This window comes from Tamandua tetradactyla, chromosome 5 (genome assembly GCF_023851605.1).
Source record: "Tamandua tetradactyla isolate mTamTet1 chromosome 5, mTamTet1.pri, whole genome shotgun sequence".
NCBI classification, from domain to species: Eukaryota; Metazoa; Chordata; class Mammalia; order Pilosa; family Myrmecophagidae; genus Tamandua; species Tamandua tetradactyla.
This window is the reverse complement of record NC_135331.1, coordinates 1,598,674-1,624,294: the sequence shown is the minus strand read 5'-3', so window position 1 is coordinate 1,624,294 and position 25,621 is coordinate 1,598,674. Positions and strand designations below refer to the sequence as shown.

The 25,621-nt window shown below is 42.1% G+C and overlaps 1 protein-coding gene across 1 annotated transcript in view; it reads left to right on the top strand.

Annotated features, from left to right (window-relative positions):
- EP400 (E1A binding protein p400) overlaps positions 1-25,621 on the top strand; it is a 194,152-nt gene that overhangs the window by 160,177 nt on the left and 8,354 nt on the right. The window contains 7 exon segments of the mRNA XM_077159524.1: positions 15,847-16,054; positions 16,202-16,404; positions 19,679-19,753; positions 19,755-19,898; positions 21,776-21,971; positions 22,539-22,663; positions 24,137-24,283. Of these exon segments, the coding sequence (XP_077015639.1) occupies positions 15,847-16,054; positions 16,202-16,404; positions 19,679-19,753; positions 19,755-19,898; positions 21,776-21,971; positions 22,539-22,663; positions 24,137-24,283 (1,098 nt within the window).

The following is a 25,621-nucleotide window of genomic DNA, read 5'->3' as shown; positions in this document are numbered from 1 at the left end:
GCATAATATTCCATCCTGTGTATATACTGCATTTTGTTGTTCCACTCGTCTGTTGATGGGCACTTGGTTTGTTTCCATCTTTTGGCAATTGTGAATAATGCTGCTGTGAACATCAGTGTGCAAATGTTTATTTGTGTCCTTGGTTTCAGCTCTTCTGAGTATATACCAAGAAGTGCTATTGCTGGGTCATAGGGCAACTCGATATTTAGTTTCCTAAGGAACCGCTGAACAATCTTCCATAGTGGCTGCACCATTATACATTCCTACCAGCAGTGCATAAGTGTCCCAGTTTCTCCCCATCCCTTCCAACATTTAGTTTCCTGTTTGTTTAATAGCAGCCATTCTTGTAGGTGTGAGGTAGTATCTCATTGTAGTCTTGATCTGCATTTCCCTTATAGCCAGTGAAAATGAGCGTCTCTTCATGTGCTTTTGAGCCATCTGTATTTGATCCTCAGAAAAATGCCTATAGATATCTTTAGCCTACATTATAATTGGGTTGTTTGTTCTTTTGTTGTTGAGTTGTATGATTTCTTTGTATATACAGGAAATCAAACCTTTGTCCGATATGTAATTTCCAAATATTTTCTCCCATTGAGTTGGCTGCTTCCTCACCTTTTTGAAGAAGTCTTTTGAGGTGCATAAACATTTGATTTTGAGAACTCCCCATTTATCTATTTTTTCTTTTGTTGCTTGTGCTTTGGGTGTAAAATTTGGGAAGCTACCTCCTATTACTAGGTCTTGAAGATATTTCCTTACATTTTCTTCTAGAAGCTTTATGGTGCTAGTTCTTTTATTTAAGTGTTTGATCCACTTTGAGTTAATTTTTAAGTAGGGTATAAGATAGGGGCCCTCTTTCATTCTTTTGGTTATTGATATCCAGTTCTTCCATGCCCAATTATTGAAAAGACTGTTTTGTCTCAGTCCAGAGGATTTGGGGGCTTTGTAAAAAATCAGTTGACCTTAGATTTGGTGGTTCTGCACTCTTGATTGATTCCATTGGTCAGTGGTTCTCTTTGTGCCAGTACCATGTTGTTTTGACCACTGTGACTTTACAGTAGGTTTTTAAATCAGGGAGTGTTAATCCTCCCACTTCGTTGTACATATCATCTGCAAATAATGAATTTTACTCCTCCCTTTCCAGTTAAATGCCTTTCCTTTCTTTGTCCTGTCTCATGGCTCTAGCTAGAACTTCTAGCACAATGGTGAATAATAGTGGTGGCTGTGGGCATCCTTGTCTTGTCCCTGATGTTAGAGGGAGAGCTTTCTTAGTGTCTCTCCGTGAGTACGATACTGACTATTGGTTTTTCATATATACCCTTTATCATATTGAGGTAGTTACCTTTGTTTACTAACTTTTGGAGTGTTTTCATCAGAAAAGGATGCTGAATTTTGTCAAATGCTTTTTCAGCATTGAAATGATCATGGGATTTTTCCCTTTCTGTTTATTAATGTGCTGCATTACATTAATTGATTTTCTTGCATTGAACAATCCTTGCATTCCTGGTATAAACCCTGCTTGGTCACATTGTGTAATTCTTTTAATGTGTCGTTGGATTCGATTTGCTGATATGTCATTGAGAATTTTTGCATCTGTTTTCATTAGGAAGATTGGCTTGTAGTTTTCCTTTCGTGTAGCATCTTTGTCCGGTTTTGGTATTAAAATGATATTGTCTTCATAAAATGAGTTAGGTAGAGTTCCTTTTTCCTCAGTTTTTTTGGAAAAGTTTGAGCCGGATCGTTGTTAGTTCTTTTTGGAATGTTTGATAAAATTCCCCTGTGAAGCCATCTGATCCTGGGCTTTTCTTTGTAGGAAGATTTTTGATGACTAATTGAATCTCTTTACTTGTGATTGGTTTGTTGAGATTTTCTGTTTCTTCCTGAGTCAGTGTAGCTTGTTTGTGTGTCTCCAGGAATTTGTCCATTTTCATCTAAGTTGTCTAGTTTGTTGGCATATAGTTGTTCATAGTATCCTCTTATGATTTCTTTTATTTCTTCAGGGTCTGTGATAACGCACCCCTTCTCATTTCTGATTTTATTTATTTGCATCCTCTCTTTTTTCATTGTCAGTCTTGCTAGTGGCCCATCAATTTTATTGATTTTCTCAAAGAACTAACTTTTGGTTTGTTGATTCTTTCTGTTGTTCTTTTGTTCTCCCATTAATTTATCTCTGCTTTAATCTTTGTTATTTCTTGTCTGTTCGCTTTGGGGTTATTTGCTGTTCTTTCTCAGGTTCCTCCAGGTGTGCTGTTCAGTCTTGATTTTTGCTCTTTCTTGTTTTTCAATATAGGCATTTAGGGCAATAAATTTCCCTCTCAGCACACAGCCTTTGCCACATCAAATAAGTTCTGATAAGTTGTATTCTCATTTTCATTCATCTCCGGATAGCTACTGATTTCTCTAGCAATTTCTTCTTTGACCCACTGGTTGTTTAAGAGTGTTATTTAATCTCCATGTATTTGAGTATGTTCTCGTTCTTTGGTGGTTATTGAGATCCAGCTTCAACCCATTGTGATCAGAGAAAGTGCTTTGAATAATTTCAGTGTTTTTAAATTTATAAAGGCCTGTTTTGTACCCTAGCATATGATCTATCCTGGACAGGGTTCCATGAGCACTGGAGAAGAATGTATATCCTTGTGCTTTGGGGTGCAGTGACCTGTGTATGTCTGTTAGGTCTAATTCATTTATTAAGTTATTTAACTTCTCTGTTTCCTTGTTGGTCTTCTGTCTGGTTGTTTTATCTATAGCGGAGAGTGGTATATTGAAGTCTTCTTCTATTATTATTGAAACATCTTTTGCTCCCTTCAGTTTTGCCAATGTCTGTCTCGTATACTTTGGAGCTCTTTGATTGGGAGCATAAACATTAATGATTGTTGTATCTTCTTGGTGAATTGACCCTTTAATTAGTATATAGTGTCCTTCTTTGTCTCTTATGATATCTTTACATTTAAAGTCTATTTTGTCCAGTATTAGTATAGCTACTCTTGCTTTCTTTTGGTTAAAACTTGCATGGAAAATCTTTTTCCATCCTTTCACTTTCAGTCTATTTGTATCCTTGTGTCTAAGAAGAGTCTCCTGTAAGAGGCATATAGCTGGATTATGTTTCTTAATCATTTCTGGCAGTCTGTATCTTTTAATTGGTGAGTTTAGTCCGTTAACAAAGTTACTACTGAAAATGTGTTTCTTGATTCCACTCTTATTTTTTAATTTTATTTTTCAGATCTATATATTCTTTTCCATCTTTCTTTTTGTAGTCTTTAAATTACCCTTAGTGGTTCTCGTCAATTCTGTGCCTTCCTCCACACCTCCGTCTCCTATCTTTTGTTTTTTTTTTTCAGCCAGCAGAACTCCTTTTAGCATATCTTGTAGGGCCAGTCTCTTATTGAAAGTTCTTTCCGGACTTGATTGTGAAAACCTTAATCTCTCTCCAATTTTGAAGGACAGTTTGGCTGGGTACAGAATTCTTGGCTAGAAGACTTTCTCTTTCAGGATCTTGAATATACCATACCACTACCTTCTTACCTCCAGGTTGCTAGTTGAGTAGTCTGAACTCAATCTCATGTGGTTTCCCTTGTATATAGTAAATTGTTTTTCTCTTGCCACTTTCAGGATTTTCTGCTTCTCTTCAACATTTGAAGACTGATTAGTATGTGCCTTGAGGAAGGCCTATTTGGATTTATTCTGTTTGGAGTTCATTTGGCTTCTTCGACTTGTTTATTTATGTCCTTTATGGGGGTTGGGAAGTTTTTCCCCATTATATGCTCAACTACTCTTCCTAGTCCTTTACTCCTCTCTTCTCCTTCTGGGACACCAGTGATTCTTGTATGTGTACACTTTGTTTTGTCTGTCATTTCCTTGAGATCTGATTCAAATTTTCTGTCTTTTTTGCCATTTGTGTTTTGAGTCTTTGCAGTCAGTTATCCTGCCCTCTATATCACTTATTTTTTCTTCTGTCTCTTCCAGTCTGGTGTTGTGTGCCTCTAGTATGTTCTTTATTTAGTCAGTAGAGTCTTTAATCTCTGTGATATCTGCTGTTTTTCCATTTATTCTTTCAGATTCCTCTTTGTGCTCTTCTACTGTCTTCTTGATCTCCTTTATGACATTTGCTGTCCCACTTACTTTGTTAAGTAGAGTTGTATGATCATCTTTGATTAGTTGGTCCAACGTCTCTCGTGTTTTAATTTGGTCATTAGGCAGGGCTGTATCTGTCTCATTGTGATTTGCTTAGTGATCTTCTGCTGTCTTCATTGCATGTAAATATCTTGATTGATTTACTTTGGGAGTTGATTTCTTTCAGTAGTCTGAGGCCTTGTGTTTGCAGGATGGTTGTACAGTAGGGAGCAGGGCACGGGATGGGGCACTCAGTGCGGTGATTTGTTTCAGGGCAGGTGTAGGTACAGGTTGGGGATGTTACGTGCATGCGTATGAACGTGGGCACCCAACGGCCAGGGAGGATGTAGATGTGCCGGTGCACCGATCTGAGGGCGTAACCCTGGTATGTGCTGGTCTAAGGCATAGGGCCCTTTGTGCGCGTTCATAGAGCTGTGGCAGCAGGTCGGCACTATGCCTTCATAGATTGGAGACAGATGTGACCCAGCTGCACAGGTCAGCACTTTCTCAGAGTTGGGAAGTGTGGTTAAGGGCCGTGTGCATGTGTGGTTCTAGGGCATTCAGTTCCCAGAGCTGAATGATGTGATTGGAGGCCCATGTGCATACATGGGCCTAGGAGAGCTGTAAACTGACACACAGAGCTCAGAGGGGGAGCAGGATGAGTCTGTGCGATACTGTGGGTGGTAGGTGAGGGTAGCCTAGATCAAGGAGGTTAGTGCCCACAACCTTTATGCACTGGTAACAGCGTACAGGGAACAGGGAGGGGTGCAGGAGAGGTGAGTTGGGCTGCACTTGGGGTGGGGGTGGGGGGCAGGTATGTGGACTGGGGGCTGGTGGGGTGGGGGCACCTGGAGTGCGGGGAATGGGAGCAGGTGACAGGGTTTGGGTGCGTGGAGTATGGGGTGAGTCGCTGATCACGGGACTGCACTGGTGAGGGTAGGACACCCAAGGAACGCATCCTGACTTACTTACTAGTCCTGCATTCCCATCTGTTCACTCCTGTGGCTCGGTGCCTCTGCACCAGGCTCCAGCATTCTGCCTCTCTGTCCCTTGGCCTCTGCAACCAGGGCTGCCCCATGTGGGGTAGAAGGCACTCCCAGGTCAGCCGCACTCCTGTCCCTTCTCTAACTTTTCTGTGGAGCAGCTCTAATTGGGGCTCCTCTTTTTGGCCATTTTCCTAGAAGTCGACCTGGCCATCTTCCTGGAGGTTGACCTATATTTTTAAAAATAAAGTAACTCATTCACCACAGGTTTTTTTTGGCGGTTCCTATGGACAAGATGCACTTCTGGGTGCTCTTGGGATGGGAATAGGAATAGGGTACTAGGGTTGCACTTATAGGTCTCGTGAGGTTCTGTAGCTAACACATGAACATACATTAAAGGGGCACAGACAGCACGCTGTGGCTGTGCGGATTTGGAGGTTTGCTTGGACAAATCATGGGAGGCTTTCTGGAGAAAGTAGTACTGGTTTTTGAAAGGAGGGGGATTATGTCATTGTGCTGGTTTGAAATGATTTATGTACCCTAGAAAACTATGTTTTAATCCTAATCCCATTTTGTAAAGGCAGCTGTTTCTTCTAATCCCTATTCAGTATTGTATGTTTGAAAGTGTAATCATCTCCCTGGAGATGTGACTCAATCAAGAGTGATTGTTAAACTGGATTAGGTGGAGACACCCACTTGGGTGGGTCTTGATTAGTTTACTGTAATCCTATAAAAGAGAAAACATTTTGGAGAAAAGAAGAGATTCTAATTGAGGCCAAGATGGTGGCTTAGCAAGGTGATGGATTTAGTTCATCCTCCAGAACAGCTACTAAATAACCAGGAACAGTACAGAACAACTCCTGGGGCCACGTCAGTGACAGGACACACAGCGTACCCCAGTCTGGACCAACTGGACCGGCTGCGAGTCCCCCAAGAACCGTGAATTCCTCGAGCCTTGGTGGCCAGTGCCCCTGCCCCGCAGGCTGCTTCTCAGAGGGGAAGGAAAGAGTTCCACAGCAGGGGCTGAGCGGAACTAAGCTTCAAGTGTGGAATTAATTCACAAGTTCTGACTACTAAAAATAGGCCCCCGGCTCAGGTGAACCTCGTCAAAGTGGAGGTTGCTAATTTTTGCCATGGTGCAGAGGGGTCAGGGATGAGGAAAAAAAGAAACAGAGGTTTTTGTGGCTCTGTTTCTATGGAGGCTTGACTGCCTTTGGATACAGCAGCAGGGCTTCTCAGACTGCAACTGCCCCAAGCATAGGCAAAAACAAGCTCATTTGAGGGCTTGTCTGGAGCCTGTGCCTTCCCCAAGGGAGGGGTGAGGCCCAACTCAGGTGGACTTCCTCCCTCAAGGAATTCAGACCACAGGGCTTGGTAATTGGAAGCCATTAAAACCAGCCTACAACCTCTGCTCTGTCTCCACCATGCCCCAGCAGGGAGGGTCTGCCAAAGTTAAAGGTATCGCATCACCTTATGCTGGTGGGACCTGCAGGCAGACAAGTGTCACATACTGGGCAGGATAAGAGAAACAGAACCCAGAGACTTCACAGGAAAGTCTCTCAACCTGCTTGCTGGGTCTCACCCTCAGGGAAAACTGACACAGGAGACTCTTTCCTCCTGACAGGAGGCCAATTTGGTCTGGGAAAATCTAGCTGGGGTCTGTAACACCTAAGTAGACTCTCCTAAGGGTGGAGGAAAAAAGGCACCATACAGACAGGGCAAGAAACAAGAAAACAAGAACTGAAAAATGCTGCTCGGTTAAACAAAACATAAGCTAGTGATCCAGAATAAGCTGAACTGAATGTCAAAGAACGGACAGACACCATATTCATCCAGCAAGTAAATCCTAGGTAAAAGAAGTGAAAACAATCTCTAGATTAAGGTAATTAAATGCCTAGATGCCAGCAACAAATAACAAATCACACTAGGAAAATTGAAGATATGGAACAAAGGAACAAACCAATACTTCAAGTGAGATACAGAAGTTGAGACAATTAATTCAGAATGTTTGAACAGACATGGAAAACCATCAAAAATCAAATCAGTGAATTGAGGGAGGATATAAAGAAGGCAAGAAAAGAACAAAAAGAAGAAATCAAAAGTCTGAAAAAACACAGAACTTACGGGAATGTAAGGCACAGTAGAAGAGATGAAAAAAATGGAAACCTACAGTGTTAGATTTCAAGAGGCAGAAGATAGAATTAGTGAACTGGAGGATGGAACATCTGAAATCCGACAAGCAAAAGAAAATATAGGGAAAAGAATGGAAAAATATGAGAGGGACTCAGGGAATTGAATGATAATATGAAGCGCACAAATATATGTGTTGTGAGTGTCCCAGAAGGAGAAGAGAAGGGAAAAGGAGGAGAAAAACTAATGGAGGAAATTATCACTGAAAATTTCCCAACTCTTATGAAAGACTTAAAATTAAAGATCCAAGAAGTGCAACGTACCCCAAAGAGAATAGATCCAAGTAGATGTATTCCAAGACACTTACTAATCAGAATTTCAGAGGTCAAAGAGAAAGAGAGAATCTTGAAAGCAGCAAGAGCAAAGCAATCCATCACATACAGGGGAAGCCCAATAAGACTATGTGTAGATTTCTCAGCAGAAACCATGAAGGCGAGAAGACAGTGGGATGATATATTTAAATTACTAAAAGAGAAAAACTGCCAACCAAGAATTCTATATCCAGCAAAATTGTCCTTCAAAAATGAGTGAGAAATTAAAATATTTTCAAGCAAAAAAATCAGAGAATTTGTGACCAAGAGACCAGCTTTGCAAGAAATACTAAAGGGAGCACTAGGGGCAGATATGAAAAGACAGGACAGAGAGATGTGGAGAAGAGTGTAGAAATGAAGACTTTCAGTAAAGGTAAAAAGAAGAAAAATTAGATGTGACATATAAAACCCAAAAGGCAAAATGGTAGAAGAAAGTACTACCGGTACAGGAATAACACTAAATGTTAATATATTAAACTCCCCAATCGAAAGACATAGACTGGCAGAATGGATTAAAAAGCAGGACCCATCTATATGCTGTCTACAGGAGACGCATCTTAGACCCAAGGATAAACATAGGTTGGAAGCGAAAGGTTGGGAAAAGATATTTCATGAAGATAACAATCAGAAAAGAGCAGGAGTAGCTATACTAATATCCAACAAATTAGACTTCAAATGTAAAACAGTTAAAAGAGACAAAGAAGGACTCTATGTATTAATAAACAGAACAATTCAACAATCATAAATATTTATGCAGCGAGCCAGAATGCTCCAAATACATGAGGCAAACACTGAAAAGAGAAATTGACACATTTACCATAATAGTTGGAGACTTCAATTCCCCACTCTCATCAGTGCACAGAACATCTAGATAGAGGATCAATAAAGAAACAGAATTTGAATAATACAATAAATGAGCTAGACTTAACAGACACTTATAGAACATTACACCCCACCACAGCAGGATACACCTTTTCCTCAAGTGCTCATGGATCATACTCAAGTATAGAGCATATGCTGGGTCACAAAGCAAGTCTCAATAAATTTTAAAAGATTGAAATCATACAGAACACTCTCTCAGATCACAAAGGAATGAAGTTGGAAATCAATAATAGGCAGAGTACCAAATATGTGGAGGCTCAACAACACAACATGCTCTTAAACAACCAGTGGGTTCAGGAAGAAATTACAAGAGAAATCAGTAAATATCTCGAGGCAAATGAAAATGAATACACAACATATCAAAACTTATGGGGTGCAGCAAAGGCAGTGCTAAGAGGAAAATTCATTGCCCTAAAATGCCTATATCAAAAAAGAAGAAAGGGCAAAAATCGAGAAATTAACTGTCCACTTGGAAAAACTAGAGAAAGAACAGCAAACTAACCCCAAAGCAAGCAAAAGGAAAGAAATAATAAAGATTAGAGCAGAAATGAATGAAATTGAAAACATGAAAACAATTGAGAAAATCAACAAAACCAGAAGTTGGTTCTATAAGAAAATCAGTAAGATTGAGGGAACCTTAGCAAGATTGACAAAAAGAGGAAGAGAGAGGATGCAAATAAATAAGATCAGGAATGGAAGAGGAGATATAACCACTGACCCCATAGAAATAAAGTAAGCAATGACAGGATACTATGAACAACTTTATGCTAATAAATATGACAGTGTAGATGAAATGGACAACTTTCTAGAAAGGCATGAACAACCAACATTGACTCAAGAAGAAATAGACAACCCCAACAAACCAATCACAAGGAAAGAAATTGAATCAGTCATTAAGGAGCTCCCCAAAAAGAAAAGTCCAGGACCAGATGGCTTCACATGTGAATTCTACCAAACATTACAGAAAGAGTTAGTACCAATCCTCCTCAGACTGTTCAAAAATATTGAAGAGGAGGGAAAGCTACCTAACTCATTTTACAAAGCCTACATCACCCTTATACCAAAGCCAGACAAAGATATTACAAAAAAAGAAAACTACAGACCAATCTCGCTGATGAATATAGATGCAGAAATCCTCAACAAAATTCTAGCAAATCAAATCCAGAAACACATTAAAAGAATTATACACCACCACCAGGTAGGATTCATCCCAGGTATGCAAGGATGGTTCAACATCAGAAAATCAATTAATTCAATACACGATATCAACAAATCAAAGCAGAAGTACCACATGATCATCTCGATTGATGCAGAGAAGGCATTTGACAAGATTCAACATCCTTTCCTGTTGAAAACACTTCAAAGGATAGGAATAGAAGGGAACTTCCTCAAAATGATAAAGGGAAATGTATGAAAAACCCACAGCTAGCATCATCCTCAATAGGGAAAGTCTGTAACCTTTCCCCCTAAGATCAGGAACAAGACAAGGGTGTCCACTATCACCACAGTTATTCAACATTGTGTTGGAAATTCTAGTCAGAGTAATTAGACAAGAAAAAGGAATACGAGGCAGCAGAATTGGAAAAGAAGAAGTAAAACTCTCACTGTTAGCAGATGATGTGATACTATAGTCGACAACCCTGAAAAATCCACAGCAAAACTACTAGAGCTAATAAATGAGTACAGCAAAGTGGCAGGTTACAAGATTAACACTCAAAAATATGTAATGTTTCTATACACTAGTAATAAACAATCTGAGGGGGAAATAAAGAAAAAAGTTCCATTTACATTTGCAACCAAAAAAATCAAATATTTAGGAATAAATTTAACTAAAGAGACAAAAGACCTATACAAAGAAAACCACAAGGAATTGCTAAAAGAAATCACAGAAGACCTAAATAGATGGAAGGGCATACCGTGTACATGGATTGAAAGACTAAATATAGTTAAGATGTCAATTCTACCTAAATTGATTTACAGATTCAATGCAATACCAATTAAAATCCCAAAAACTTACTTTTCAGAAATAGAAAAACCAATAGCCAAATTTATCTGGAAGGGCAGGGTGCCCCAAACAGCTAAAAGTATCCTGAGGAAAAAAAATGAAGTCTGAGGTCTCACACTACCTGACTTTAAGGTGTATTATGAAGCCACAGTGGTCAAAACAGCATAGTAGTGGCATAAAGATAATTATACTGACCAATGGAATAGAATCGAGTATTCAGATATAGACCCTCTCATCTATATACAGTTGATCTTTGATAAGCCAGTCAAGCAGCTCACCTGGGGCAGAACAGTTTCTTCAATAAATGGTGCCTGGAGAACTTGATATCCATATGCAAAAGAATGAAAGAGGATCCATATGTCACACCCTATACAAAAATTAACTCAAAATGGATCAAAGACCTAAACATTAGATCTAAGACCATAAAAAACTTTTAGAAGAAAATGTGGGGAAATATCTTATAAATCTTATACTAGGAGGTGGTTTCCTAGCCCTTACACCCAAAGCAAAAGCATTGAAGAAATAAATAAATAAATGGGAACTCTTCAAAATTAAACACTTTTGCACTTCAGAGAACTTCTGCAAGAAAGTTAAAAGACAGCCTACACAATGGGAGGCAATATTTGGAAAAGATATGTCAGATAAAGTTCTAGTATCCAGAATTTATAAATAGATTGTTCAACTCAACAACAAAAAAGATAGCCAACATAATTACAAAATGGGCAAAAGACTTGAACAGACACCTCTCAGAAGAGGAAATACAAATGGCCAAAAGGCACATGAAGAGATGCTCAACTTCCCTGGCTATTAGAGAAATGCAAATCAAAACCAGAATGAGATATCATCTCATACCCACCAGAATGGCCATTATCAATAAAACAGAAAATGACAAGTGCTAGAGAGGCTGTGGAGAAAGAGGCACACTTATCCACTGTTGGTGGGAATGTCAAATGGCGCAACCGCTGTAGCAGGCAGTTTGGCGGTTCCTCAAAAAGCTAAATATAGAATTGCCATATGACCCGGTAATACCAGCTAGGTATCTAGTCAGAGGACACGAGGACAAGGACACAAACAGACATTTGCACACCAATATTTTTTTGCAGCATTATTTACAATTGCAAAGAGATGGAAACAGCCAGAATGTCCATCAATAGACGAGTGGCTAAACAAACTGTGGTATATACATACGATGGAATATTATGCAGCTGTAAGACAGAATAAAGTGATGAAGTATGTAACAACATGGATGGACCTAGAGAACATTATGCTGAGTGAGATTAACCAGAAACAAAAGGACAAATACTGTACGGTCTCACTGATATGAACTGACATTAATGAATAAACTTGGAGAATGTCATTGGTAACAGAAACTATCAGGAGATAGAAATAGGGTAAGATATTGGATAATTGGAGCTGAAGGGATACAGATTGTGCAACAGGACTGATTGTAAATAGTCAGAAATGGATAGCGCGGTAATACCTAAGTGTAATACAATTATGTTAAAACACTGAATGAAGCTGAATGTGAGAATCATAGAGGGAGGAGGGCTGGGGGCACAAATGAAATCAGAAAGAAAGATAGACGATAAAGACTGAGATGGTATAATCCAGGAATACCTGGAGTTTATAATGATAGTGACTAAATATACAAACTAAAAAAATGTTTTTGCATGAGGAAGAACAAAGGAATGTCATTACTGCAGGGTTTTAAAAATAGATGGTAATTAGTATTTTAAAATTGTAACTTATGTGTGAAACTAAAGCAAAAAATGTTTATTTGGTACAAAAAAAAAAAAAGGAGAGATTCTGAGAGAGCAGTGAATGACATAGCCACAAGAACCAGAGAGTCCAGCAGCCAAGCAACTTTAGGAGATGAAGAAGGAAAATGCCACCCAGGGAGCTTCATGAAACAGGAAGCCAGGAGAGAAAGCTGGCAAATGATCCCTTATTCGCCACCTGCCTTTCCAGCCGAGAGAGAAACTCTGACCATTTTCACCATGTGCCTTCTCACTTGAGAGAGAAACCCTGAACTTTATCGGCCTTCTTGAACCAAGGTATCTTTCTCTGGATGCCTTAGATTGGACATGTCTTTAGACTTGTTTTAATTGAGATATTTTCTCCACCTTAGAACTATAAACTAGCAACTTACTAAATTCCCCCTTTTAAAAGCCATTCCGTTTTGGTATTATTGCATTCCGGTAGCTAGCCAACTCATTTGAAGACACCCTCAAAAATGGCTCATTTGTAGACAGAGCGCATAATATGAGCCAAGGTCAAGAGGTGGGAAAGTGCATGGCAGAAACAGAAAAGAGCATGTCCATTTCTCCAGGGAATTGGTGGTAAATGGTCCTCCCCTCAGTCTCTAAGGGGCTGTTGCTGCATGGCTGCAGCATACTGGGCGCTGGATGGCAACTGAGGCCAGGTGTGGGTGAGGTGTGAACGTTGTGCTGGGGAACATGGAGTTTACTCAGGAGGCATTGGGGTGCCCTTGAATGTCTGTGAGCAGCGGTGTGTTCTTGGAAAGTTGATTTGACGTTATATGTGTAGACCTGAGCAGAGTGGAAAGGGCCAGGGAGACAACTATTCCTGTATTGTAGGGAAGGACTACTGTATCTAGAAATGAGGTGAGTTATGTTATCCACACCACACTTTTAATGAAAAGATCTAGAACTGCTGGATAACCATTTAAAAGGTTTTAAAAACTTCTAGGAGCTGTCAAAAGAATAAATAACTATCAGCCTAAAGTATAAGGGAAAGAAGAAGCCCAAAGACATACAGGCTGTACTGAAACTGCTTTTGCTTTGAAAGTAAATTTCATCTCCTAGGAAAAGAGGGGGCACGAGTTCAGGCATTAGGCTTGCCGAAGTCAACGAGTCAGGAAAGAAGCTGTTGGCCCCAAATGGTTGCACCCTTAGAACGGGAGTGCACGGGAAGTAAAACCCAGCTGCATCCCCTCTCTTCAGGGGACAGAAGGGCAGTTGCCTTTGCGTTAGAAGTGTGGTGAGGGCACCCAGACCTGAGGAGCACAGCACAGGTCAGCTCTTCTAGCAGTTTGTAGCTCCAGCCGATATTACCTTAAAAGGGTCCCAAACCTCACCTGAGTGGTACTGTTCATGGCTAACTGACAGAAGCATCTGCAGATTTTCTCTGGAGGACTGTATCTTCATCCTGGACTTCTTAGAATCCCCACGAATGATTTTCAAGCAGAAAGAGCAGCATGTTGTCAAAAATAACCAAGTACACCAAGAAACAAGGCATTGCGGCAGAATCCCCAGAGAAGACAGACCCTGAAGACTTGAGATGTTAGAATTATCTGGCATAGGTTATAAAATTATTATACTTTCTATTTTAAGGAAATGAAAGAGAAACTGAGCTTATCTGTATAAAATCGGGAGACTATATTTACAAAGAACACAGAGAAATTTTCAAAATGAAAAATATCACCAAATTTAAAAAACCTGATGGATGGGCTTAACGTGTTAGAACCAAAAGAAAGAATTAGAAAACTGGGAGGTGTTAGAAGAAATTACCTGCAAGTGGCATGGGAGACAAGAAGATGGAAATCCAAAACCAAATGTAAGAGCCGTGGACGCTGGTTTGAGTGGACTTAGCATGTGATTGGTCGGAGTTCCAGAAAAAACAGAGTGAGACATATCAAGAGTGAATATATGAAAGCTTGCCAGAATGATGAATGTCACTGGTTCATACGTACAAGAAACTGCAACTAATCCCGATCAGGAATAATAAAAACAAAGGAATCCTAAAAGCAGCCTGGAGGGAAAAGACAGACTGCCTTCAGAGAGGCACAGCATCTTAACTTTTCGGTGGCAATAACTGAAGCCAAGAGCCACTGGTATGATGCTCCTACCTTCGCTAATGAATGAAAGAAAGAAACTGCCAGTCCTGGAGTGTGCTCTGAAATATCCTGAAGAACAAGATCAAATAAAGACATTTTCAAACAAAGACCAAGAGAATTACCCACAGCACTTAAAGCACAACATTTATTGAAGGTCTGCTGTGGGTAATTCTCTTGGCTTGTGTTTGAAAATGTCTTTATTTGATCTTGTTCTTCAGGATATTTTCAAAGCACACTCCAGGACTGGCAGTTATTTTCTTTGTTCATTAGTGAAGGTGGAAGCATCATACCAAAATGTTGTGCTTTAAGTAGGAGGAAGATAGAACAGAAGGGGAGAAGAACCAGAAGAGAAATAGAACAAGAAAGAGGATAAATATTGTGAGTTAATATAGACGGAAATTGACTTTTCAAACAATAATAAGTTACTGTGGGATTAAAAAAAAGACAAACACAACAATAATAGTGTAAAAGCTGAAAAATAGCAAAAGGAGTAAAGGCATTGGTGTGTTTTAAGGTCTCTGTATTATCCAGGAAGAGTATAAAGCTACTGAATAACTTTAGATTTTGGTAAGTATTCATGTTGTAGTTTCTGGATGAGTTGCCAAAAGAGGACTGCCATTCCATAAAAATGGAATATATAAATTCTAAGCTAGAGTGGGAAGGGGACATAAGGGAATGAGAAAGAAAAAAAAATCTGAAAGAAGGCAAGAAAGCAGAATAAAAGAAACATGATAACTGGGTCAAATAGAAAGCACAGAATAAAATACTAGATTTAAATCTAAACATACCCATAATGAAATATAAAAAGACCCCAAACCATCGAAATAGCAGTGAATGTCTGAACCAGAGGCTGACAGAGACGAGCAATGTATCAGAGGGGCTGCCAGAGGCTGGGTCTTCTGGATTTGTTGTTGGGCTTGGGAGGGGGTGGGGGTGACAGGATGCCACTGAGGTCCTGAGCTCCTGCCACGCTGGCGGGGTCTCCCCCTGCTCAGGGTCAGAGCACCTCAGTGTTAGGCCAGATGAAGCGAAGAGGCTACAAGACCTGGAGGAGAGAGCCTGTAGGACTGCAGCCTCTGCACGTGATTGGGGATAATAGTGGAGACTTGGGACGGTGCTCTCAGTGTTTTGGGGACAGGCACAAATATCTAAAGGGAAGTTCAGAGTTCATCATCTTTTTGTGCCCACTAGAGAGGGCCAGGGAAGCTTGCTCAGAAAGTGAGCATCTGAAACTGAGCTCTCTCTTCCTGGCTTCCCCTGCTCAGTCTTTTCGGCAGGAGGATAGCCTTCATTGCTCTGTAGCTCAAGGCGCATGCCACTGAGCTGTGCTTTCCGGCGTACGCCAAAACAGAAATTCTTAGTGGTTTCAGTTTTGTTAAAAGGTCTCCGTTTATGATGTGTTAAACTTCCCAGCACTTTAGAACCTGCTGGACTTTTCTTTCCTATTAGGGTATAAAATGCCTTGGAGTATAGTAAAGCTGACCTGTGATTTCCCCCATTGGTCTTTACTAGACATCTGGAGGTTCCGCTCCTGCTCAGGTGGTTCACACCCAGCCGCGAGCAGTTGGCTCCCCAGCCACCGCTTCTCCTGACCTGGTGTCCATGGCAACGACTCAGGGTGTTCGGGCAGCCACATCTGTGACAGCCTCAGCGGTGGTCACCACCAACCTGACACCAGTGCAGGCTCCGGCACGGTCTTTGGTGACGCAGGTGTCTCAAGGTGAAGGCAGATTTCATTTTCTCCTCTGTAACCAACCCACTGTGCCAGTAAAGCTTCTGCTTATTATCTGAGCACAAACTGAAGCATCTGAAGGAGGGGAAGGAGCTGTGGCAGTATCCAGATCTAATCAAACAAACTTCTTTACAGCCACAGGTGTCCAGCTTCCGGGAAAAACAATCACACCTGCCCATTTCCAGCTCCTCAGGCAGCAGCAGCAGCAGCAGCAACAGCAGCAGCAACAGCAGCAGCAGCAGCAGCAGCAGCAGCAGAGCTCTCAGGTGCAGGGTCCACAGATCCAGGGACAGGCCCAGCCTCCGGCACAGATCAAAGCTGTCGGAAAGCTTACCCCGGTGAGCATTTTCCAGAAGACCATAAACTTGTGCATCTTAGAAGGGTCAGCACAGTGTTTTTAACAGATTGCACTATTAAGTAATGTAATTCAGTGTGTATTTTGAAAAGGATTTACTGTTGTTACCTTTATGCATGAAATGTTTTTGTCGTCTTTGAGTAAAGCTTACAAACATTAATTTTATGATCATACTTTTAAAAAACTGTTTACAGCTTCTATATATCATTCTGGAGATCTTAATTCCAGGTTTCTAAACTTATCTCCTTAACATTCTCGTGCTGTGCGTGCAGTTTAGGCTCCAGAGAAGACCAGAAGACCGGAAGTAATATACACTTAACAGTGAAATGCACTACCTTTATTTTCTTTCATAGGACAAGGAGTAGTATAATCTTGGCTTTCCTGCCAAAATTTTCCTATAGCATTTGAAATTCTACAAGTGCTCTTAGTATAAATTAGCATTTTTATGCATTTGAATAACTGGAGATTGGTTATTTATGTATTGTTCAGACATACTTTGAAAATAAAATATGGAGATGAAAAAAAATCTTCTTCATATGGAATATTCACAGATTGACTTTCTATAAGGTTTATTAAATAATATACAAATAGCTACCATTATGCTGAAATGTCATAGTAAATACATTAATAATAGCATAGAAGTAAAATTTGGGAAACCATCTTTATGACCTTCTTACTATTTTTTCCAACTAACACTTTTATTTTTTTTAACTGAAAGAGAGTTCCCTTTCTAAAAGAATATAAAAGTAGCAAACGAAATAAGAAAACTTTTATGGATAGAATTTTGAAGGAAAAAGTAATAAACATTAGATGAAATACTGTATATTATCTTCCAGGATGTGCTTTGTTTCACTACACCAAACATCCTGTGAAAATTAGGTAGAATGAGTTTATTAAGTACAAACCACTGAAAAGTGTAACTAAATACTAAAATTTTAGTTAACTTAAACATATTTAAGCACCAATGCATTTTTATAACTTTCAGACTGATTTTCAAATCTATCATTTTTATTTTTTATTATTTTGCATGGACAGGCACTGGGAATCGAACCTGGGTCTCCGGCATGGCAGGCGAGAATTCTGTCTGCTGAGCCACCATGGCCTGCCCACTATCATTTTTTTTTTTAAAGTTTTCTTTACAGTTTATTGGAAAGCAAAGAAAGCTCTTCAGCAAAGTTACTAGCAGCAGATGTTCAGGTATCCTAAAATGGATACTGAATATGATTAGGATGTCTCTACTTTAACTGTGAAACTCCTTAAAGCTTTTTATGACAAAATACCAAAACAATCAGAATCAATTAGACATTTCTTAATCTTATGGCCCAGATCAAATAATTTTTGAAAATGTGCATTTCTATCAAATCTATCCTTTTGAATTTATAAAAAGAGTGTTTAGTTGAGCCAGGCACACTTCTTTTAGGCAGGCCTGCCTTTTGTACTATTCATCTGGGCACAGGGTAGGTGTTACTCACTTATATATAAATGGGCTCATCTCTGTACTAGAGCCTTTGGTACAAAACACAGCTTCAAAATTAAGTTGCACATAAACCAGAACTCAGACTACACTATTAATATTTCTCACAATTAAACATAGTCCAGAAATTAATTGAAAAAATACAGTAATAGTTGGCTTGTTGGAAACATTTAGGCTTTCTTTATCAGCAGCACTGACTATAGTTTTTGGATTATTAGAATCATCAAAATGTCAGAAGGTTGGAGTGATACCTTAAAATTTTTAATGCCTTCTTTATCTCTTGATCAATATTTTGTCTGTTTCACACAATTTGCATACTGCAATTAAAACAAGCAGACCCCAAAGAGCACAAGAGCCCCTGGAATGTGAAATAATTGCGAAGGTGCCTCTGGGATTGGCAAGTCAGATCCGTCATTCCTCCACTTAGGCAGTCATCCTACAAATGAGCAAGTCTCAAAAAACCAAGTGCCCCATCACCAGGCCTCTGAAATTATTTAGGAGTCTTTTTCCCAACGTTAATTGGACGTTGCCATGGCCACGCTCACCATGAGCCTGGGCTTCATCTTCAAGGTGAGGTGTACACGAAAGCGTGCCCTCCCTCTCTCTGTTCATCAGTGTCATGCTATGCTGGGAGCCTCCTGCCAGGAGGCCCCCTGGGAGGAATCCCCTCATTCCCTCTGGGCAGCAGCAAATCGGAGCCACCTTTGTAACTGGTGTAGCCACTAGCCAAGCGACCTTTCAGAATTAAATTTAAAGTAATTAAAGGAAAACAAAATCAGACATTCGGTTCAACATGTCACACCAGCCACATTTCAGGGACTGAATAGTCACATGTGGCTGTGGCTAGTTTACTGGGCAGTGCAGATCTGAACAGTCCTTTGTCCAGGAAAATTCTGATGGGCAGGGCTCAGTTAGAGAATGTGTGCCAAGGACCCAGGCCCAGCAGAGGCAGAATTGTCAAGTAGACAAAGCGCATCTCTGACACCCCCACCCCCGTGCACACGCGTGTACACATACACAGATGCACGTGCACACATGCACTGTACTGAGCTGCCTTTCCTTCTCCCCGTCACTATTCAGTTATAGGCCACCCCCACTCCAAGATAGCAGTGCCTTCCCATGTCATTTCTCACCTCATTCCAGCTGCAGGAGCTCCAGTTACCCGCTCCTCTCCTTATTTGCTTGATTCCTTTATTCCCACCTCATCCTCTAATAGGCCAATTTAGAAGTCATTGCCAGCATGTCAGGAGAGGTCTGATGGTCATGAACAACTGAATATAAATCCTCTGAAAAAAAAATTAAGAACATTATTTTCTGAATTAGTGTCTTAATATCTTGATGTTTTGATCGCTTTTAGAGATATAAGATTTATTTATTAATTAAGTCTTCATTTGGAAATTGTTAGAGTAAAAAATTGGAAGATGATGTCCATCTTACGATAACTTTTAGAGTTTTAGAACGGACCATGATTTGGAGACATGGAGAGTTTGATGACACTGCAGGTTTAAACCGACTTGGGAGGGAGAGAGGAGAGCCTGGACACTTCGCTGTGGATTCGCTGATCCCTCCGAGTCACAGTTCTGGTTTTTGATGTGTCAGTTTTTAATACATGAATGTTTCAGAAATGTTGAAAAGGGCCTTGAGGGTGTAGGCATGCTACAATTTAGCACCTGTTTACTTTGCATTTAATGGGGGATAGTAAAATAATAACTTAAAACCACTATATTTTATAAATAATGGAATACAATTAATGTGATCAGAAGAGATTTCATTTGTGTTTTAGGAACACCTTATCAAAATGCAGAAGCAGAAACTGCAGCTGCCTCAGCAGCCCCCCCCACCGCAGGCTCAGCCAGGACCCCCCGCCACCGACGCCCCAAGTACAGGTGCAGCCCCCCCAGCCCCCCCAGCAGCAGAGCCCCCAGCTCACCACGGTCACGGCCCCCAGGCCCGGAGCCCTGCTCACAGGCACCACCGTTGCCAACCTCCAGGTGGCCCGGCTCGTAAGTCCCAGTTCATACATTTGTTTTTCAAAAGCAGCATCATTTTAGCATTTGTTCAGGACTATGTTAGGTATTATAACCGACTTACAAGTAAAGTACAATAAAATGTAACCCATGTGACTTAAATATGATTATTTAGATAATTCTACACTCTTCAGTTTAGTAAGTGAAACAGCTTTTTATGGACAGCTTTTTAATGGTTCAGGGAGGTTCTTGGAGGGAAGTGGAGAGTGGGCAAGACCATGAAGGAGGGTGAGATTCACACTGGGCTGCCTCACCAGGACAGAGACGGCACCCAGGAGCCCCTGGGTTGCAAGGTGGGGGTGCAGAGGGTTGCCGTCTCGTCCGGCAATGGCTGGTGGGACTGGAGTCTGGGCATGTGAAGGAGGCTTGTGCAGCCTAGAAAGGCAGGTTCTGAGATGCTGGTGGGGGCCTCTGGGGCTCGTTGAAGCAGGAGTTGTGACAAGGCCAGGTGGGGTTGGGGAGACTGATTCTAGACAACACGCCAGTAGAGGCTCTTCTGTGCGCCTTGCACTGTCACGCCAGGGACTCTGCCTTCTCTCTCTCCCTGGAGCTGGTGCCCGCGTAGCTCCCCTGAGCAGGTATAGGTGTAGGTGAGGGCACTAAGGCCTGCAGGTGAAGTGGCGTACCCCAGTCCTTCCACTGTGCACTGGGGAGTGGGGACTGAGGCTGTACGGCACAGGTGGCCTGGGCTGGGGTTGGCCTGTCCTAGACGAAGAAAGGGATGGAAGTTAAAAACTTGCTGAGAAAGAGTACTTTCATCAGTGTTCCCAGAAATGCAGTGACAGTCGGAGCAGTGAGACACTTTGGAAAGGTGTTGTCTTCGTGTGTGTTTTGTCCCACAGTTGTGGGTTACCTTTTGTGGAGGGAATTTGGATAATTAAGCTAAAAAAATGTTTAACACTCTCTAACCCAGCAATCCGATTTCTGGTATATCCTAAAGAAATAGCAGAACAATTACAAAGTAATGAACGTACAAACTTTCGTTGCAAGAATGTGAATGTTAGAGGAAACTTAAATGCCGTTTCTAAGACACTTTCTCAGTGAATCATAGAGCATCCCAACAGTGGAGCATGAAGCTGCTTTGAGAAATGTTGCAGTTCTGTACTTCTTTACAGATTATTGTAAAGGGAAGAGAAGCAAATTATGAATACCTATAATTTCATCCAATTTTTACATACTTTCACCGCATCCCACATAGACACAGACAAGTCTTGAAGGATAAACATCAATTTTAACATTTATATGTGGATTGTTTTAGGATTATAGGTGATGTTTTACGTTCTTATTTATATTGTCTGAGGTTTTTTGGGGTTATCTGAGTTTTTATACCTACAAAAACAGAGCTGTTTCCTTTTTGCCTTTTTAAAAATGTAAATTAAAAAAAAAACGTACTTGGTAGCGGTGTGGTGAGTTGGAGGAGGACTTTTGGTGGGAGGTCCTGACCGTCTTCTTGGGGTTGGGGGGCCAGCTGATCTCCACTGGTAGCCGAGGAATAGGAAATAAGAGATCCGTCAAAAAATATGGCATGATTTGGGTATTAGCGAGGTACAGTAGATGGACAGTGGCAGGGAAGGAGGTAACGGCAGAGATTGAGTTGTGTGAGCCGATTAAAATCTGATCTATGGCCGTGGCCTGGTGGGCTCATGGGTCCCAGGCTTTGTAAGCGATGGTTTAAGAAATGGATCAGCATACGTGTGTGTGAATCAGTAAACTTTCTTTTAACTCAGTTGCCACTTGCCAGCTTTGGTAACCTTGGTGAATGTTTTCACAGCCTGGCCTCTTGCAAGGGCACCTTTGGAAAGACACAAGATATTCTGACTTTCTCTGACTGACCCACTTCTGTTGCTCTTTAGACCCGGGTCCCCACCTCCCAGCTGCAAGCGCCGGGCCAGATGCAAGCCCAGACGCCCCAGGCTGCTCAGGTGGCCCTGGCGAAGCCACCTGTGGTGTCCGTCCCTGCGGCCGTGGTCTCCTCGCCTGGAGTCACGACCCTGCCCATGAATGTTGCCGGCATCAGCGTAGCCATTGGGCAGCCGCAGAAGGCTCCAGGTGCGTGCTGGGCACTCTCCCACCTCTGCAGCACCTGCTACGTCCTGTGATGTTTAATCTGCCCTTTGTGATAGAAGTGGTTAGCTCTGCTGTTTCCTTTACTTAAAATGCATTACAGGGATGCTGCATTATATTTTAGCATAAGGGTCTCTCAAAAATTTTTAGGTACAGGTTTTGGTCCATCAGTTAAATCACTGAACATTCTGAATTTCCTGTATCTTTATTTAAGTGTCATTTATGAGCCTAGCAGCATTTTATATGTATTTAAGGGATGGTTTAATCTGTCTCAGCCTTGTTTCACTATATCATTTTTCTTTTTCTTTCTTTCTTTTTTTGCATGGGCAGGCACCGGGAATCAAACCCGGGTCTGCGGCATGGCAGGCGAGAACGCTGCCTGCTGAGCCACCGCAGCCCGCCCATCACTATATCATTTTTGCATGTGTACAGAAGTCCATCAACTTGATCAATTCAGTAATTCATGGAAATAGTAGAGAATTTCATGTGAGCCTTGCATTCACTTTCACATCCTTAGCTTTGATGATGAAACAATGTAATTGCTGTTTGTAGGACAGACTGTGGTAGCCCAGCCTGTGCACGTCCAGCAGCTGCTGAAGCTCAAACAGCAAGCCGTCCAGCAACAGAAAGCCATTCAGCCTCAGGTCGCCCAAGGCCAGGCAGCCGTCCAGCAAAAGGTACTCGGAACTTTTCTCACATCATTTTTCTGTGTTTTGGGCCAGGGGCCTGGCCGTCAGGCACATGCCTGAGAGGACAAAGTGTTTTTAGTGAAACCTTGGCTGGAATTCATGGATTGGAGAACCCCCATCATTATGTAAGTTTCACAGAGGATAGGTGGTAGAATTACTAGTGTGGTGGTGATTTTTTGTTCTTTCCCTCTTTGGCCCTTCTACAAATGAATGCTGCCTGTGATCTGACAGTGGTCTCTGGGTGAGAGGCTGGCAGTTTCTTGAGGATGTTGGCTGTGAGCTTGGAAGCCTGGCTCCCGGGAGGGCTGCGTGGCTGTGAGGGATCGAGGCAGGACTGGAACGCTGGGCAGAGCAGCTGGAGCCTACAGGCCAGGTCCTGCCCGGTCTCCTGGTGCACAGACGGGATGGATTGGGGGCAGGGGGATCTCCAAGTCTGGTGAGGAACATGACTTCTCCTTGAAGCCAAAGGGGTGTCTGGATCCCAGGTGAAAAGCATGTCCTTGGTTTGTACACTCATTGGAGGGTGGGCCGGAGGTGCCAGCCGTGGGAAAGCAGGGTGGCACATGGCGTCAGGGTGAGCAGAACTGACTCAAGGAGAAGTGTGAGCAGTGTCCAGTTAAACTTGAGCTTCTCCGTAGCTTATGCGTTTCCTGACGCAGCATTCCTGCAGCTCCTCAGTCAGCCCTCATGTGAGTGTCTGTGAAGGTGAGAAGAGGGAGACAGTCTGTCTTCAGGGAGCTCACACACTGGTTACTTTTTGGCAGCATAAAGCCTGATGTTCCCTTGATGTGGGGAACAGATGGTTTTGGTGCTGAACTGTGTGTTAGGATTCACACCATTTTCTGAATTTAGCGAGGCCGCCTGCCATGTGCTCTGCAGCAGCAGTCGTGTGGACACTTAAACAGCTGTCCTCTTCTTGTACACAAAGAGCTGCACTGAGTGCTCTGCATGCGCCATCCTCAGAACAGGGCTGGCGGGATGGAGAAGACAGAGGGAGGCCCAGAGGGAATGAGTGCCAGGCCCACGGTCCGGAGCTGATGAAAAGTGAGGCTGGTGTGCTGACATTTGGCCTCCAGCATAGCTGCCAAGTGCACGCCCTCCCCTTGAGGTCTGGCACACTTCTGTTCTGTGCTCCCACCTGTAGAAGAGCTAGTTTGGTGCTGAAATAGTGCAGAATCCTGGTAGTGCAGCTTACAGGATGGCAGAACAGAAAACTGGAAGCCAGAACTCTCCTAGAAAATGTGGATGGGCTGATGTCAGCCCTAATAGCATTTGATATGAGAAGGTATAGGCTTGAAGAGACAAAAATGGTCAGGGTCTCCAGAGTGTGTGCCATTTGTCTGGGGGCACGTTTGACAGGAAATCGGGGTCCTGTTAGGAAAGTCCTTGGTCAGTGCAGGTTCTCGGTGGGAACTGGTTGTGTTGCCTGGACTCCAATGAGCAGCCTCTCCTTTTCTTCAGATAACTGCACAGCAGCTTGCTGCTCAAGGCCAGCAGCAGAAGGTCACCTATGCCACACAGCCGGCTCTTAAAACGCAGTTCCTCACCACCCCTATCTCCCAAGCCCAGAAGCTGGCAGGGACACCGCAAGTGCAGACCCAGATCCAAGTGAGTATGACCTGCTTTCAGCAGGAGCTGATGCCGACGTTCGCATCACAGCCTAGCACGTGTACCGGACAACGAATCAGTTGTGTGTGTGCGTGTGGCTAAAGAATGAGAATAAGGGGAGCACCTGCCCCCACCTCCCAGGTGAAGAAACAGGGCCATGGTGCTACTGGGGACCCCTTTGTGCCCCCCATTGCTTCTGCCAGAGGCAGCGAAGGGCCTGGCATTTGTAGCCCATTTCTCTTTACAGTGTCACCATCTGTGTGTGTCCCTGAAGAGTGTACTGCTTGACCCATCATGGCTTAGAATGTTAGTGACGTCTTCCGTCTCGTGAAAGACTTGTCTCTTCACGTACCGTTGATGAGAATCTGCCAGGTGTCTGCGTGTGTTGTTCTGTTTCATGATGAAGGCACAGCTGTCGGCACTCGGGATCTGGTTTGGACTATTGCAGTCCTGCACAGCGTTGACCAGACTCGAGACACACACCTGTGGGGTGTGGGGCGTGCACACTCAGCCAGCTCACGAGGGGCGGCCCCGCCAGTCTTAGGGTCCTGGAGCTGTGCGTCTTTGTCCTTAAATGGTTTACCTTGCGCCAGCCTGGTGTTTGGGAAATGGAGTCTCACTCTGGTTTTAAGTGGTGTTTCTGTAGTAGCAATGAGGTTCCCTTTTTTATGTATTTATTGATTCTTTAGTCTCCTCTTTGGGAAGTACCTCTTCAGGTGTTTTACCCAATTTTGTCTATCCGTTCTGGAGAGATCGGTCTGCAGTTTTATATACCGAGGCTTACTTTTCCCAGCAAGTGGCTAATCTTTTCACTTACACAATGGCATCTTTTAATGATCAGAGTTCTTAATTTCAATGTACTGGAATTTATCACTCTTTTCATTTCCAAATGGTGCTTTTGTGTCTTCCTTAAGAAATCCTTTCCAAAGAACATGAAGATATTTTCCTAGATCATCTTCTACAACCTTAATACATTTGATTTCACATTTAGGTCTTTGATCCCGGAGTTGATATTTGTTTATGATAGTACAATTTAATTTTTTTTCCTATACATAACCTGTTTCTTTCAACGCCGTTTACTGAAAAGTCCATTCTTTCCCCATTCATCTTGCTGTGCTAATTTTGTCATAAATTTTGCCAGGTCCTGTTTTTGAGCTTTTTTATTTGGTTTTGCTGTCTCTTTGTTTATTTCTCATGTTTTAATTACTCTGATATCAGCTGATCTTCCTCAGGAATACCTTGCGCTCCGCGTGAGCTTTCGTGTGCTTGTCAGGCTTCTATTAGAATTGCATGGAGTGGGGAGGGGTGATAATCTTTACAGTCTTGACACTTCAGACC